Source organism: Pongo abelii, chromosome 20 (assembly GCF_028885655.2).
Source record: "Pongo abelii isolate AG06213 chromosome 20, NHGRI_mPonAbe1-v2.0_pri, whole genome shotgun sequence".
In the NCBI taxonomy this organism is placed as follows: Eukaryota; Metazoa; Chordata; class Mammalia; order Primates; family Hominidae; genus Pongo; species Pongo abelii.
This window is the reverse complement of record NC_072005.2, coordinates 47,025,660-47,042,038: the sequence shown is the minus strand read 5'-3', so window position 1 is coordinate 47,042,038 and position 16,379 is coordinate 47,025,660. Positions and strand designations below refer to the sequence as shown.

The window sequence follows — 16,379 nt, the reverse complement described above, 5'->3', positions numbered from 1 at the left end:
ATGCTCTATAACTCAGCATCCTATAGATACACTAATATGTGGACAAGTATGTCTATGTATGTGTGAATGTATTTGTATATGCAACATTCTGTGCAGCATTGGATGTATATACGTGCATATATATGTATTTTAATATCAGAAAAAATATCAATAAGGCACTGATTATGGTATATCCATGCCACAAAATATGATGCAACAGTTAAAAAGAGCGAAGCAGACAGGGCACGGTGGCTCACGCCTGTAATCCCAGCACTTTGGGAGGCCGAGGTGGGTGGATCACCTGAGGTCAGGAGTTCGAGACCAGCCTGGCCAACATGGTGAAACTCCATCTCTACTAAAAATACAAAAAGTTAGGCATGCGTGGCGTCGTGCACCTGTAATCCCAGCTGCTTGGGAGGCTGAGGCAGGAGAATCGCTTGAACCCGGGAGGCAGAGGTTGCAGTGAGCAGAGATTGCGCCACTGCATTCTAGCCTGGGTAACAAGTGAAACTCTGTCAACAAAACAAAACAAACAAAACAAACAAACAAACAAAAAAACAAGGAGCAAAGCAGTACATTGGGCTAATGTACTGCTATGGAAAAATGTCCAAGATACAGTATTAAGTTAAAAAAAAAAAAAAAAAAGCCTTCTCACTTAATTTCGTATTAAAAGACTAGACTGCCGAATATCCGTATCTACCTGTGGCCTCACTGGCTTTTCAGACACACATTTTAAAATCTCTGAAATCAGGATCCATTTTACAATAAATGTGATGAGAAAGCACTGTGTAAGCTGGGTGCGGCAGCTCACGCCTGTAATCCCAGCACTTTGGGAGGCCAAGGCAGGCGGATCACCTGAGGTCAGGAGTTCAAGCCCAGCCTGATCAACATGGAGAAACCCCATCTCTACTAAAAATACAAAAATTAGCCGGGCATGGTGGCACATGCCTGTAATCCCAGCTACTGGGGAGGCTAAGGCAGGATAATTGCTTGAACCCGGGAGGCAGAGGTTGCAGTAAACCAAGATTGCACCACTGCACTCCAGCCTGGACAACAAGAGTGAAACTCCATCTCAAAAACAAAAACAAAAACAAACAAAAAAAGAAAACACTGCATAGTTTATTTAGTTGCAGTGTTTCTCTATGAGAGGTACATAAAATAATGTGCAACTTACATCAATGGTGTCTTGGTCAATAAAATATAACCCTCTGTGTTTCAGCTTCTACCTCTAAAAACTGGGGCTAACAGTACCTGTTTCCAGATGGTACTGTGAGGATTAATGGAGATAATCCATGTAAAGAGCTTGGTGCTGTATCTTGTGCATGCAAAGAGCTCTATATGTATTAGCTATCATCAGTAAGTTTGGATACACAAACCACAGGTAAGAAATTCTTAACACAGAAGTTCCCTCCAGGGAGTAGGATGGTAGGATGGGAACTGAGAGGACATGAGAATAACCTGTTTTTTTTCTTTGAGACGGAGTCTCACTCTGTCGCCCAGGCTGGAGTGCAGTGGCGTGATCTCGGCTCACTGCAACCTCTGCCTCTTGGGTTCAAGCAATTCTCTGCCTCAGCCTCCTGAATAGCTAGGATTGCAGGCACCCGCCACCATGCCCGGCTAATTTTTTTATATTTTTAGTAGACAGGGTTTCACCATCTTGGCCAGGTTGGTATTGAACTCCTGACCTTGTGATCCACCTGCCTCGGCCTTCCAAAGTGCTGGGATTACAGGCGAAAGCCACCACGCCTGGCGAGAATAACCTGTTTTATCCTGTACTCTTCTGTGCTGTCTAAACTTTTGTTAAACATAAGCATGTATTATTTTCATAAACATAACTTGACATGGAACTGTGGAGAGATGACAGCAGAGGCTGGCCTAAGCTGGCAGTTCTTTGCCCTGTTCTCCCTCTGGCCTCCCTTTAATAAGTGACATCTGAGTCTATACTTTCTAGATCACTTTTCTTCCAAACAACTTCTTTTCTCAGTTCTACAAACATGTCATCACTACACTGGCTGACTACATAATACCTGCGTCAAATCTCACCAAGGAAATATCTGCTTGATGAAGCAATGTATGGTTGGCATGTTTTTCTGATATGATATTTAGCAATGATGTAGTTCTCTTGAGTTCATCACAGTTTTGTCTGCTTGGACACGGTATTGCACAATCCAATCTCTTTTGCAGTTGTAGCTCTGACCAAGGTGGCTGGTATCAGGATATTACAGTGGATGGACTTCTCTGTCCCTTCCCCTTCTCTTGCTCCTACTCACCTTCATCTCGAAGCACACACGGCCCCTTCTGACCCCATAGCTGGCACGGGCTCCTGACCACAGGTATGCAAAGCCCTCAATTGTGAGCGGATAGCCACTACTCCGATCTCGGGCCACCTTGAAGTGGAGGTCGCAGTTATCTGTGAAGGAAAATGCCCACAGTTGGCTGATGTTTTTGTTTTGTTTTGTTTTCTTGAGACAGAGTTTCACTCTTTTTGCCCAGGCTGGAGTGCAATGGTGTGATCATGGCTCACCGCAACCTCGGCCTCCTGGGTTCAAGTGATTCTCCTGCCTCAGCCTCCTGAGTAGCTGGGATTACAGGCATGCACCACCACACCTGACTAATTTTGTATTTTTTAGTAGAGACAGGGTTTCTCCATGTTGGCCAGGCTGGTCTTGAACTCCCGACCTCAGGTGATCCACCTGCCTCGGCCTCCCAAACTGCTGGGATTACAGGCGTGAGCCACCACGCTAGTCCTGGCTGATGTTTTAAAAGTCCTAAGAAAGAAACAGGCAGAGGGAAGTTCCCCAAGTGCTGACCAGGAGTACACAAGTGAACACATCATGGGGGCAGTTTCAAAAGGAACCAGCACACCCCCAACCTCTCTCCTTTTGAGTAGGGAGGATGTGGAGTACTGCAAATTGGCCTGTATGACCTCAGAGAGGAACTGGGGTTCTTTATCTGGTGGGATCCAAGGATGGGCTTCAGGGGTATCCTCAGAAATTGTCAACGAATGTCTTTGGTGGGGATGTGTATTTGCTAGGGATAGGGTCCATATCCTCAGCAGTTTCAAATTATTTTTTTTTTTGAGACAAGGTCTCGCTTTGTTACCCAGGCTGGAGTACGAAGGCATGATCTCGGCTCACTGCAACTTCTGTTCTCCTGCGCTTAAGCCATCCTCCCACCGCAGCCTCCTGAGTAGCTGGGACTACAGGGATATGCCACCATGCCTGGGTGATTTTTATATTTTTCGTAGACAGGGTTTCGCCATGTTACCCAGGCTCAAACTAGTTTTTAGAATACAAAAAGGTTAATCACCACCACCACATATTCCTACCGCCCTCTGTGCTAATTCTATCAATTTGGGAACTGGACTTCTGTTTCCAATAGCTATACAGGGATCTGACCCTGATCCACACCTGCCACCCAGGAACCAATGCCCAGGTGCCCCATAGGCTCCTAATTCCTTTCATGGGCCTAGGACTCTCCTACTGTTGCTCTTACCCTTCTCAATATTCTCAATATTCAAGGAGCCAGTCAGGCCTCCAAGAAAGCCTTTCCTGACCATCCCTCCCATGAGGCGCTCTCCTTTCTCTGAAGGCTGACCGCCATGATCTGTACATTTGCATTTCATCAGACGCTGCCTCATGAACCACTGCCACCCAACACTTTTTAAACAATGTTTACCTCTACTCTGGGTAGATTTTGTCTTCGAGAGCTTGTGATATCAGAGATTGTGTATATTTTTATCTCTTATTAAAGCATGTAGCCAGTGCTTTATAAACATAAGCTTCTGTAGAAATAGATGAATAAATTGCTGCTTATCTTCTGCTCTGTTGAGAAGTGCAGTGTTCTCAGACCTGACTGGGCTTCTGGGTGCATGTAAAAATTTAGATTCATAGGCTCTACCACTTAGACTCTGACTAGGAGGTCTGAGCGAAGGACCTTTATAATAATTCCTCCAAATGCTCAGATGCACAGTGAAGGTGAAAGCCACTTATCCAGTGGAAAGAAAACTGAACTGGAGGACAGACAGCAGGGCGGGCCAGGTTAGTGCCTCACAGGACACAGTGGCATTGGTTTCACCAGGAACGTGAGCAGCTGATGGAAATGGGAACTGGCTGTCAAAGAGTTAAGTTTCCCCAGCTGCACTCAGATTCCCTTCCTGATGAGATGACAACCCCTGTGTGTACAGGGCGGTTCAGGGTTTTCCAAACTGCTCCTATATCCACTGAGGAGTCTCCCTGAAAATCCTCTGAGGTTATTATGGCAGATTTACTCCTTCCTGAAGGGAAGCTCAGAGAAGTAGAATGACTTGCCCAGGGTCCCACTGCTAGAGTTGGGAGTAGGTCTTTTGCCTCCAAACCAGTACTCTTGCTCCAGAGCTGTGTCTCACGTGTGGACTAACAGTGTCTTTGGACGGTGCCAGGCAGGGATTCTGGTGAAGGTCAAAACCACAATTTCCCCATACTGACTGTAAGGCAGAATTAGATGCACACTCCAAAGACTTACAAGTGTCAATAGCAACAAGGGTATCATCAAAGTCATCTTCATCCTCTTCAGCAGGAGGCTGAGGAGAGCGGCCCCTGTATTAGAAACAGGGGTTAAGTCACACAAGAACAATGGATGAGCACAAAGGAAAGAAAATGAATGTTCTGCTGTAATCTATGAGTGGCCTCCAGACTGCTTCCTGAATCTCCATTTCCTTCCACAGAGGTGTGCAAAAGAACTCTGAAACCCTACATCCTTGCAAGGAGAGCAATGACCGTCAACTCCTACGGTGGAGACAGGGATTGGAGAAGGCATGCTCTGCTGAAGCGGGGCATCAGAATCATTTAGGGAATTTCTTCACTCTTTTTTTACACCCTAAGATTCTGATCCATACCCTCTGCATGTTGACAACCACTTCCACCCTGATCCCTATTACTGTTTGGAGGCTGTGGTATCCCAAAAGGGTGCTGGCCAGGAAGGGGAATGTGCAAGAGCCTAGATAAATCCCAATAATTACTATATATCCATGTACCAGGCTTCTTAAAATCCTACATCTGTAAGAATTTGAGATGACCCATTTTTTTCAGTGTCCTAAATTATAAACGATATTCATTTTCCTACCAAAACACTAAAAAAGGGACTTAACACTGTTGGTTTCTGCTGTACAGGAATGAGGAAGAAGGGTAGAAAGGTAGAGTCTAACACTCAGGGTCCTGCCTGGACAGTCTGGGTAGTTGCAGTGCACTGCATGCACAGATGGGGAGCCCATGCCCATTTGGCTGCTGACTCTCCCAGCAGCAGGCTTCCCTCTGGTAGAGGGCCCCTCTGGCCTCGCCAGGCCAGTGCTAACACGGATGAGCTGTGCTCATCACATGTTAAGTCCATTCTAGGAAACTTTCCCTGCCAGCCCAGGATCAGAGCGAGTGTTCTTCCTTTGCTCTCCATCAGTAAGTAGCTTCCAGGATTCTGCTCTGTGGGAGGCAGTGGAAGAACCCCATATGAGGTGGGCTCCATGTCCTAACTTAAATCATAGCCTGTGAGATCCAGGCCCTGTCTCAAGAGAGTAACAAGCTAGTTAGAAGGTGGACTCCGCCAGATAGGAAATAGAATGTCAGATGACTAGTCCAGATGAGTACAGTGGCCATTCCTAGTTTTCATAATTGCAAAAGGCTTCAGACAGGAACTGAAGGAAGGAAGGAGGGAAGGGAAGGACTTGGTCTGGAGGGAAAGGAGGGAAGGGCTTGTTAGGGAAGGGAAATGACCAAAGCAGAGGCTGCTCCCTCTTCTGAACTCCTGAAACTCACCTGCATCCTGACTACTCACCTCAGAGGTTGTGACTTACTTGTGTATGTGTCTGAGTCCCCATACTGGAAAAACAGAAGGCAAAACCCACTGTCCATCTGTATGTTGCTAGTGTCCAGCCCAAGAGTGGGCACTTCGTGACAGCACTGTGAGAGCTGACTGAACGAGTGGATGAATGGGAAGAGGATGTGTGTTTGGGAGTAGTGTTAGAAAACAGATCTTTCTTTCATTACGGTTATCAAGCAGCTGACTGCAGGGGCAGTAAGGCAAAGGACAGAAGAGGCAGGCTGGCATCTCACACGTGAAAGTCTAAGACATTTAGAAGTTACCCTGCAGGTAAGAAGGGAGGAACTGGGGGAAGGACCAAAAGTTTAGGAAAGCTGAATCTGGTAGTAAGTACGGGAAGGGACAGGAAGAGTGTGAAAGCAGAGGGAATCTCTACTCAGCCCCTCTAGGTTAGTGCAAATGTCCCCAGCAAGCACGAGGCTATGGATATAGGGACCTACCAGAGCAAGGATGACTGCTGCCTCATACACCCACCTCCTATCCTCTCGGTGCTCAAAGTACCCCCGTCCCCGGTTTTCTTCATAAGGCCTCTTTCGACTCTGGAATTGCTGCCTGTCTGGCTTGAGTTGAGAAGCTTCAGGCGGGAGGAAGCTGGTGGGTGCTCCTTGCTTCATCTCTGTCTTCATTTCTATTGTCAGGACAAATTCAGATGGTCAAGACACTCACAAGCTCCCCAGCTATCACTTTTCTGGTCCCTTTTCCCTTGGGAGATGTGAGCAGGATCCTCACTACAGTGATGAAGGGCTGGGCACAGGCGGCTTGCTGAGTTCAACAGAAGCCTGCTGAGCCAGCCAAGAAGGCCGTACTGGAGTACAGGGTTAGGATCTGAGATGCCATGATCCTAAATTCTCCAATTTCTCTTCCCAAAGAACCTCTCCGCCTTAGTTCTTAACAAAGCTTCTTCAGTCTGGCAAGGGAGGGGAAGAAGATGAATTCAACAGGATACTGTGGTCCTGCAGCTAACTCTACGGGCTTTAGTTACCCTACCAAAAGAGGCCAGAATCACTCCGGTTAAGCCATCCTATAGGTGCAATAACCTCTTTAAGTCATACCATTAACAGAAAGTCAGGATGGGATACTGTGCTGTGGATCACGGGTAAGTCCTAGTCTCAGGCAGACTCCAGGAATCAGTGCCTAACCAAGAGCAAACCATAGATGTAGGCTACCATCATTTATCCCACAGCATTAATCCCTGATGCTGAAGCTCATTCACATCTACTCATTTCTGCATTCAACCCCAGACCATTCTGGATCACTCCCCAGCTTTGGCATGTGGACCACATCTCTCGGAAAAGTCTCCTGGTTCTCTAGGGCCGGGATGGTGCTCAGCCATCCTGAAGAGAGCTTCCCTGGTTCCCAGCAATAGGTTGGGCTCACACAGGGCTCCTGATGAATGTCTGTGGATAACGGCACAGAAAATATTCTCCTGTGGCTGAATGATCCTACAAGTCTCACAGAGCCTGACACAAATCTGCAGTTTAACCTACATTCAGTAAAGTTCTGAGCCACCCACAAGAAATGTCTGGGGATTTAACTTTGTGGATGAACCAGAATGGCATTAGACAAAATCAACCAGATACACTAAGAAAAGGCACTGGGGGGCCACAACACAGTAAAAGCAGCACAAAACTGGGGGTCAGTCCGGGCTCCATCATTTCTCAATAGTGGGACCCTGCTTTCCAAATAGTAAGGCACAAATGATAAGGAATGCTGCTTATTAACCAAGAGGACTAGCCGGGGAGCAAGTATGCTAGGTTCTAGCCCCAGAGCTCTGCCATCAGACAAGCCAACTTCTCAATCTATAAAATGGGGAGAAGAGGCCAGGCGCGGTGGCTCACACCTGTAATCCCAGCACTCTGGGAGGCCGAGGCAGGCAGAGCACGAGGTCAGGAGATTGAGACCATCCTGGCCAACATGGTGAAACCCCATGTCTACTAAAAACACACAAAAAATTAGCTGGGTGTGGTGGCACACCTGTAGTCCCAACTACTTAGGAGGCTGAGGCAGGAGAATCACTTGAACCTGGAAGGCGGAGGTTGCAGTGAGTGGAGATCACACCATTGTACTCCAGCCTGGGCAACAGAGCGAGACTCCATCTCAAAAAAAAAAAAAAAAAAGGGAAGGAAGAGTTGGCATCATGGGGAACTTTGTTCTGTAAAGATATATACTTAACATGCTTGGGAAATCCTAAGTTTAAACAATACAACACAAGGTTTTTTGTCTATTTTTTATTAAAAAAAATATTTTCAGCAACACCAGCCCAAGAAGACACAAGGTTTTTAAATTTAATTAAAAAAATTTTTTTTTTGGAGACAGAGGCTTACTGTTGCCCAGGCTGGAATGCAGTGCTGCCATCACGGCTCATGGAGCCTCAGCTTCCTAGCTCAAGCGATCCTCCCACCTCAGGGTCAAGAGTAGCTGGGACTTGGCCGGGTTCAGTGGCTCATGTCTGTAATCCCAGCACTTTGGGAGGCTGAGGCGGGCAGATCACCTGAGGTCAGGAGTTTGAGACCAGCCTGGCCAACATGGTGAAACCTCGTCACTACTAAAAATACAAAAATTAGCCAGGTGTGGTGGCAGGTGCCTGAAATCTCAGCTACTTGGGAGGCTGAGGCAGGAGAATTGCTTGAACCCGAGAGGCGGAGGTTGCAGTGAGCCGAGATCACACCATCGCACTCCAGCCTGGGGGACAAGAGCGAGACTTCGTCTCAAAAAAAAAAAAAAGAGTAGCTGGGACTATAGGAATGTGCAACCATGCTCAGGTAATATTTTTATTTTTTATAGAGACAGGGTTATGTTGCCCAGGCTGGTCTTGAACTCCTGAACTCAAGCAATCCTCCCACCTCTGCCTCCCAAAGTGTTGGGATTACAGGCATGTAACAGCCATCGCACTCGGCCTGTTTTTATTTTTAAGGCAAGGTCTTCCTGTCGCCCAGGCTGCAGTGCCGTGCACGATCATAGCTTACTGCAGCCGTGAACTCCTGGGCTCAAGTGATCCTCCTGACTCAGTCTTGTGAGTAGCTGGGACTACAGGCATGTCACCATGCTCAGGCAATTTTTAATTTTTTCTAAAGACAACAGGGGTCTCACTATGTTGCCAGGCTAGTCTTGGATTCCTAGGCTCAAGTGATCCTCCTGCCTTGGCCTCTTGAAGTGCTAGGATTACAAGCATGAGCCACTGCGTCCTGATCTACTTCTTTTTAGTTTTTTTTTTTTTTTTTTTTTTTGAGACAGGGTCTTGCACTGTCACCCAGGCTGGAGTGTAGTAGTGCAATCATAGCTCACAGCAGCCTCAAACTCCTGGGCTCAAGTGATCCTCCTACCTTTGTCTCCTGAGTAGCTTTAACTATAGGTGTGTGCATGTAGTCAGTCATAGCCACGCCTGGCTAATTTTTAAATTTTTTGTAGAGAAGGGGTCTCACTATGTTGCCCAGTCTGGTCTGGAACTCCTGGTCTCAAACGATCCTACTACCTTGGCCTCCCAAAGTGTTGGAATTACAGGTATGAGCCTGCGCACCTGGCTTGAGGCCTGACACACACTTTTTTTTTTTTTTTAAATTCAGGACTTCTCAGAGCCTTTAATGTTCTAACGAGCATAGTGAATTTCCAAGAGACGATATAGCACATGCTACATTTTCCAGACACATTTGGTTAAGGAACCCTTTTCTGAGAATCCCCTAATAATATCCCCTGAAATAATAATCTTCAGAACATGAGAAATACCAGATTAGACTTAGAAGGCTCTTTCTGGCTCCCCCATTCTAAGATTCTAAATAAGATTCAAGTATTAGTCTAGGGGTCTCAACTCTCCAGGGTGCTTATACTAACATCTTTTTTTTTTTTGAGATGGAGTTTCACTCTTGTTGCCCAAACTGAGTGAAGTGCAATGGCACGATCTCGGCTCACTGCAACCTCCGCCTGCTAGGTTCAAGTGATTCTCCTGCCTCGGCTTCCCAAGTAGCTGGGATTACAGGTGCCCGCCACCATGCCTGGCTAATTTTTGTATTTTTAGTAGAGACGGGTTTCACCACGTTGGCCACGCTGGTCTCAAACTCCAGATCTCAGGTGATCCGCCTGCCTCGGCCTCCCAAAGTGCTGGAATTACAGGAGTGAGCCACCACACCCGGCTGATACTAACATCACTTTTATACAGATACCATGGAACCTCCCCTCTCCCAACACTTGGAAATAGGACTGAGATCTTTCCTTTAAACAATTCTTGCCAGAGTGACAAAGTCTAGATGAACTGCCCAAGAAAAAAGATGCATAGTTTCTCTGGGAAGACACACTCTAAGCAGAGGATAAAGGCTCCATGTAGATTCTGTTTCCCTCCAAAGAGATGAACCATGTGTATTTTCCTACCTGGGCGATAGGCCTGCTGCTGCTCCATTTCCAGTGGTCTCCTCTCGTAGCCTGACTCGTTTTCTTGTTTGATGACTTGGGTATCGTAGAATTGGTTCTGCCTGGTAATACTGTCCATGGCATCTTAAAACAAAATAAAAAATGGCCAGTTAGAGGGGCGGTTCATGGAGAACCCTGGACCAAAGGGTCCAGAAGGCATCTGCAGGTCCAGGAGCTCAACTAAGAGTGGTAAGAGTAATAATATTAACTATTCATGGAGTGCATACTATACTCCAGAGCCTGGGATACAGCTGAAGACAAGCTTGCCCCACTGAAGCCTTCAGTTTAGTGAGACAGACAAATCTTAAAACAAATACACACAAAAATTTAATATGATTGTGTTGAAGGCTACAAAGTAGTACCAGGAGCGAAGAAAGGGACCTGGAAAATAACAGATAAGCCTTGATTCAAAGGATACATACGTGATGACTCAGTCACGAGAATGGAGAATGTTACTGGGGTTGGGATAACACGTGTGAAAGCTCAGAGGTGGAACTAAAACCAGAAATTCCCTCAAGAACCTTGCAGCCAAACCCAGAGAGAACTTTAGAAAGCTAGGATGGGCAGCATACAGGCTCTCCTCCCCAGGGGCTAGCTCTCAGTTAGGGCCCCAAGGGCCCTACTAGTGGCTATGCCAGGAGCCATGAGGCAGAACCAAAGGGAAGGAGAGACTATTCTGCCACTTGCTAACTGATTGGATTTCTTCTCAGAGGATAAATACATCTGGGCACAAACCAGGTGCAGCCCAAAGGGAGGAAAGTCACAGGTCATGTGGTTTGCTACCGGTCTGTTTACCAAGTTTGAAGGAGGGCTTAAGGGAGGCATGAAGGGGGCTCAAAGCCTTTGTTGTAGCAAGTAAGGGAGAGAGAAAGAAATAGCATTATCTCCTTAATTGGAATATGAGGCCCTTTCAAACTATTCTGCTGCTTCCAGGCTCCAAGCACAATGCTCCTCTTCCCACAAAGCCTCTTCCCCAGCATCTCTCTCCTGTGTTCACAGAGGCAGCCTCTCCTGGAGAAGCTATGACTCTAGGATCCTTCTCCATTCTCTAAAACATCCCCCTTCTCATAAAAGGCAGGCCCAGTGATAAGCCCTTCACATGTGATCTCATTCATAACACCCCCCAGGGGTTGGAGGGGCTATGAACACACTATTTGTTGATTAACCCCATTTTACACATAAGGAAACCAGGCTCACAGAGGTGAAGTGACTTGCCAATATCGTTAAGCCAGATTTGAAATGAAGTCTGTCTGAGTCTAGAGTCTACGCTCCAAAGCACCTAATTCACTTTCCTCTCAGAGACGACTCTCTGGCCAGACCACCAGGTCACTACTACCCCACTACCCTTTCTTGCTAGGCATTCCTGCCACGATCCCTCCTGCTCTAGACACGCACACAGGCCCACTCCTTTCTTCACAAGTCTCTGCAATGGGAAGTCCTCTTTCCAGCACCTGGGTCCTGGATAATCTCTAGGCCACTGCCTACCCCAAATCCACACTCGCGTTATCCCGCTGCGGGAAACTATCTCTTATGAACAAGTATCCAATTCCAATCCCAAACCTTGTCTCTTCTGTTACCTCATTTCTCTCCTCATCCCCTTAGCCCCAAGTGGGTGCCCTCTTTTCAGAAAAACTCCACAAACTCTTATGCCAGAATCCCCTTCTACTTACTCCTTAACCTTTCCAGTCCCCCCATTTCCCAGTCCTACTAGAAAGCTGCCCTGAGGCCTGGTGCAGTGATTCACGCCTGTAATCCCAGCACTTCAGGAGGCCAAGGTGAGCAGATCACTTAAACCCAGGAGTTCAAGACCAGCCTGGGCAACATAGCGAGACCCCCATCTGTATTAAAAAAAAAAGAGAAAGAAAGCTGCTTTTTTCTTTTTTGAGACCGAGTTTCACTCTTGTTGCCCAGGCTGGAGTGCAATGGCATAATCTCGGCTGACTGCAACCTCCCCCTCCCAAGTTCAAGCGATTCTCCTGCCTCAGCCTCCCGAGCAGCTGGGACTACAGGCACCCACCACTAGGTCCAGCTAATATTTGTATTTTTAGTAGAGACGGGGTTTCACTATGTTGGCCAGACTGGTCTTGAACTCCTGACCTCGTGATCCGCCCGCCTCGGCCTCCCAAAGTGCTGGAATTACAGGCGTGAGCCACTGCACCCGGCCCAAAAGCTGCTTTTTTTCTAACTGAAGATTCACTCCGTCCCATATCAGGGTTTTCTCTCCTCAGAGAACCGCAGATCTACCCGAACCCATTCCCAGTCACACCTCCTGGCTGATGCAGAGTTCCGTGCTGCTCCCCGAGGGCCCCCACTCCCTGGGTACACAAATAACTGCTTCTGGGAACCGACGAGATTTCTCTTGGAGACGCTCAGGTCCAGAAACATTCCCCACACTCCACTCTGAGGCCTCCAGTGAAGTCAACAGGTTTCTTTCTCTTTGCTCCCTACGGCCTCCCCCCTCCCGATATTCGCTAAGCCAGATACGTACTCCTGTGCTGGACACAGGATCCTCTGTCTCCCGCCACATATTTCATCCACTTGGAATGTTACCAACTCATCTGCCCCCATCCCACCCACAGCTACCCCCGTTCTCCAAAAACCCCACAGTTAGCTCCAGACCAGTCAGCAGCAGCCCAAGAGTTATTTGCCCTCAGTCTTCTTAGCTCTAGACCCCTAGATCCTTTGTCCAGGGAAGCATCCTCTCCCCCGCCAGCCTCTGGACACCAGGGCTCCCTATACCTCTTCTAGAAGCCAACCAGAAAGTCCCCAGATCTCCCAGCACCTAATGTCCAGGCTGTGCCTGCTTCAAAGGTGGCCTTCCAGCCCCGGAAGAGAGATGGGGGTGCCCCCTAGTTCAATCTCCCGCAGCCCCTAAATGCTCACTAGCCAAACTCCAAAGCACTGAGTCCACTAGACCCTCCCCAGCCACAGACACCAGCACCTCCACCTCACCCACCCACCCCCGTACCCAAATAGGAGAACTCCCAGGATCGCATCCAGTGGCATATTCTAGGATCCTCCTTCCTCAAAACTCTCGCAGCCCCGCACACCGGGACATTCTTTCCCCACCCTGGAAACACGGCTCCCCACCCTCCAGCCCACACGCTGGGCTAGCACGACCGCCAAACCCACGGAGCTCCGTACCCTAGGATCCCCATTTTCGAGACCCTCCCCAACCCAAACGGAAAACCTCTTGTTCTTCCGACTCTCTTCGGCTCCAGAAACCAGTTTCCGGTCTCCGATCCCTACGGTACGGAATCCTCCCTGCCACCCCCGTCCCTCACCTCCGAAACCCAGAGGCCCCTCCCCCAGTGTCCCCCCTGCACCGAGTGTCAGGATCCACCCTCCGGTCGTGCCGGGGCCCTGGTCCCCAGATCCTTTTCGGCGGCGGGTAGCGGGATCCCCCGATCCTCAGGTCGTCTCCCCGACCTCAGGCGCTGGACTCCCGCGTCCCACAGCCCTTTCCTCGGCCCAGGCTCCGGGCTCCCCGGCCCCCGCCCCGCGCACTCTCACAATGTCCGTCCGGCCCCGAGTAGCCGCCGGGCTCCGCGTGCGGCTGCAGCCCGGGCGGCGGTGGCTGCGCGGTCCCCTCCAGCTCGGAGCCCCCCTCGGTCTCGACCTCCTCGTTGATGTGCCCGGGTCGCCCCGGTTCGTCGTCGGCGTCGAGCTCCCGCTCGTCGTCAGGCTCCTCGGCCTCCAACGCCGCCTGCAGCCGCTCAGCAAGCTCGGCCTTGAGGCCTCGAGTGTCCAGGCCGCGGCGCTGCAGCTCCTCGCGAAGTTCGTTCACCTTCAGACGGCGCACATCCATGGCCCGGGCCCCCGGGGTGGCCCCCGAGCCCGGCCCGGCCTCCCAGGGCTCTGTCCCCCTTAAACCTTTCCTGTCAGGAGGCGAAGGGGGAAAGGGGGGGGGCCCACTCCAATGGCGGCGGCGGCTCAAAATGGCCGCCGCCACCGCCTCCCCCCTGACTCGTGCCTCGTCCGATGTAACATGAGTGCCAATTGGTCAGTGCATGGGGCAACGGGCGCGGGCCCAGAAATCTAGCCAATCAGAGCGCGGTTTTCAAAACAACGGCCACGAGAAGGCCTAGGAGCTACCGGGGAGGAAGCGTTGGCCTACGTCGAAGCCGAGGCCGGAGCGGAGGGCGGGAAAAGGCAGGAGGCGGAGCGCGTGCTGATTGGGTAGCTCTCGCGCGCCGGCTGCCGTAAGGTCCAATTAAAATAAGGGAGTAACGATTTGGACCAATCAACGGTGAGATCTCAGAATGAGCGTCCCGCGGCCTTTCCTGCGCAGTCCTTTCATCAAACTAAGTGTCTCTATAACACACATTCCGATTGGTCTACATCTCCCGCCCCTTGAGGAGTCCGAGCGGGTAAAACCACTAGAACCAATCAAATGGAGGGTCGGCAGAAACCCCTCCTTCCGGTTGCCTTTAAGAAACCGGAAAGAGATGAATTCACCAGGAGCCCGCCCCTTGCCGTTAGGGCGGTTTCAAAACAATCTGCCCACCAATCGCAGTTATTGTCTTAGCTCACTAAAGCTGGTAGAGATGGCTCGTTTTAGGAAAAGTTCACCAGATTGGCCGTGCTTCAGAGGACGGCCTCACAAATTTCGCTGTAGGAGGAGGTGTACGAAATAGAGATTAAGTGGATACACAGTTGGTAATCTGGAAGGAACCCGGTGACCTTTAGGAAAAGCAAAATTTTGACTTTAGAGAGTCCCGACGGCTTGGCTATAGAGACTAGACTAACAACGGGAAGCAAGTTGTAAAGGACACGGCCTCCCCTTCCCTTGGGTAGTCCGCGGCCGCCTTGCTCTATGGTCGGGTACCTGACGTGGAACGGGCGCTCTGCACGCGACCATAGAGCCTTCCCCTCCCGAAAGACATCCAGAAGTTCACCGACCGCTCTCCCGAATCCTCTAATCGGCTGTTCCCGTAAATCGGGCTGTCTGGCGTCTGTACCGACAAGCTCAACCCCACGGATCCCTCATTAACCTTCGCGCTCAGGAATACAAAAGCCACAGAGCTTCCCAGTGTCTAACGCTCCACCACCTGTCGCCTCTAACTCAGAAAACAAAACTCGAATAAGACGCAATCGGGATACGTGATGCAGACGCCCACTGCCTCCTGAGCCACACGTTAAGCCCGCAGAAGCCACACACTATCTCTGCTTAGACAAAGGCACACCCCGCAGACGTAAACAAACAGGCGTGCGTCAGATCAGACGCATCCAGTTCTTTTTTTTGTTGTTCGTTTTTTTTGAGACGGAGTCTCGCTCTTGTTGCCCTGGCTGGAGTGCAGGGCCTCTATCTCAGCTCACCGCAACCTCCGCCTCCCGTGTTCAAGCGATTCTCCTGCCTCAGCCTTCCGAGTAGCTAGGATTACAGGTCCCCGCCACCATGCCCGGCTAATTTTTGTATTTTTAGTAGAGACGGGGTTTCACCATGTTGGCCAGGCTGGTCTCGAACTCCTGACCTCAAGTGATCCGCCCGCCTCGGCCTCCCAAAGTGCTGGGATTACAGGCGCGAGCCACCGCGCCCGGCCCCAATTCCGATCTGCTTTGGGTAAGGCACCCCGCTGCAGTGTAGATGTGCCCACTACGGTCCGCAGAGGCAGGCGGCATCGAATAATAAAGATAACACAGGATAGTTGCACTACAAGCGAACACTACAGCAACCCAGACACACAGCACCCACTCAGCAGCGGGACAGACACTCACGTGGGCCCAGAGGTTCCAGTCCAGACACCCCGCCCCTCGCCCACGTCCGACTTCCTCTCTCTCTCTCCTCCCAGCTTCCCACAATGATTTGTTCTAAAAAAGTTTGTGGCCCGGATTGAACTGTCCCCGGTTCTCAGGAGCCGCCACTGGAGGGCGTCCGGGCGCTGCCAAGGGTTTCTCCATTTGCTGCCGACCACACCCGCGAACGCCCGCTCGCGAGTGCGTGCCAGACACGGTGGGCTGGTCTTGGCTGGAGGCCCTTTGTGGGTCCGTGATGATCGGAGGTGTTCTGTGCCTGTGTTTCTATGTCAGCCTGAACGTTCGGGGCTGTGAGTACCTGTTGTACTCTACATGTCTCTTGAGTATTTGTGTCACTTGACTCTGGGTCTGTGTCTCTTCCTATTCGTGGCGGGTATCTGCCTGAGCATGTT

At 49.9% G+C, this 16,379-nt stretch overlaps 1 protein-coding gene across 14 annotated transcripts in view; it reads right to left on the bottom strand.

Moving 5' to 3' along the window:
* Window positions 1-16,066, bottom strand: part of HNRNPUL1 (heterogeneous nuclear ribonucleoprotein U like 1) — a 44,327-nt gene extending 28,261 nt beyond the window's left edge. For 2 of the 14 annotated variants that reach the window (XM_054540463.2, XM_063719505.1), the window contains exons 1-5: window positions 13,421-13,508; window positions 10,192-10,314; window positions 6,304-6,457; window positions 4,483-4,556; window positions 2,250-2,389 (exon numbers count right to left, since the gene is read on the bottom strand). In XM_054540463.2, coding sequence (XP_054396438.1) covers window positions 2,250-2,389; window positions 4,483-4,556; window positions 6,304-6,457; window positions 10,192-10,309 — 486 coding nt within the window. In that variant the 5' untranslated portion in view covers window positions 10,310-10,314; window positions 13,421-13,508. Of the gene's footprint in view, window positions 1-2,249; window positions 2,390-4,482; window positions 4,557-6,303; window positions 6,458-10,191; window positions 10,315-12,496; window positions 12,710-13,198; window positions 13,639-13,743; window positions 14,370-15,549; window positions 15,572-15,948 lie in introns of those variants that run through there. The other 12 variants (XM_054540468.2, XM_024236501.3, XM_054540465.2 and 9 more) reach the window with 12 other exon arrangements.
* Window positions 16,067-16,379: the final 313 nt, after the last annotated feature.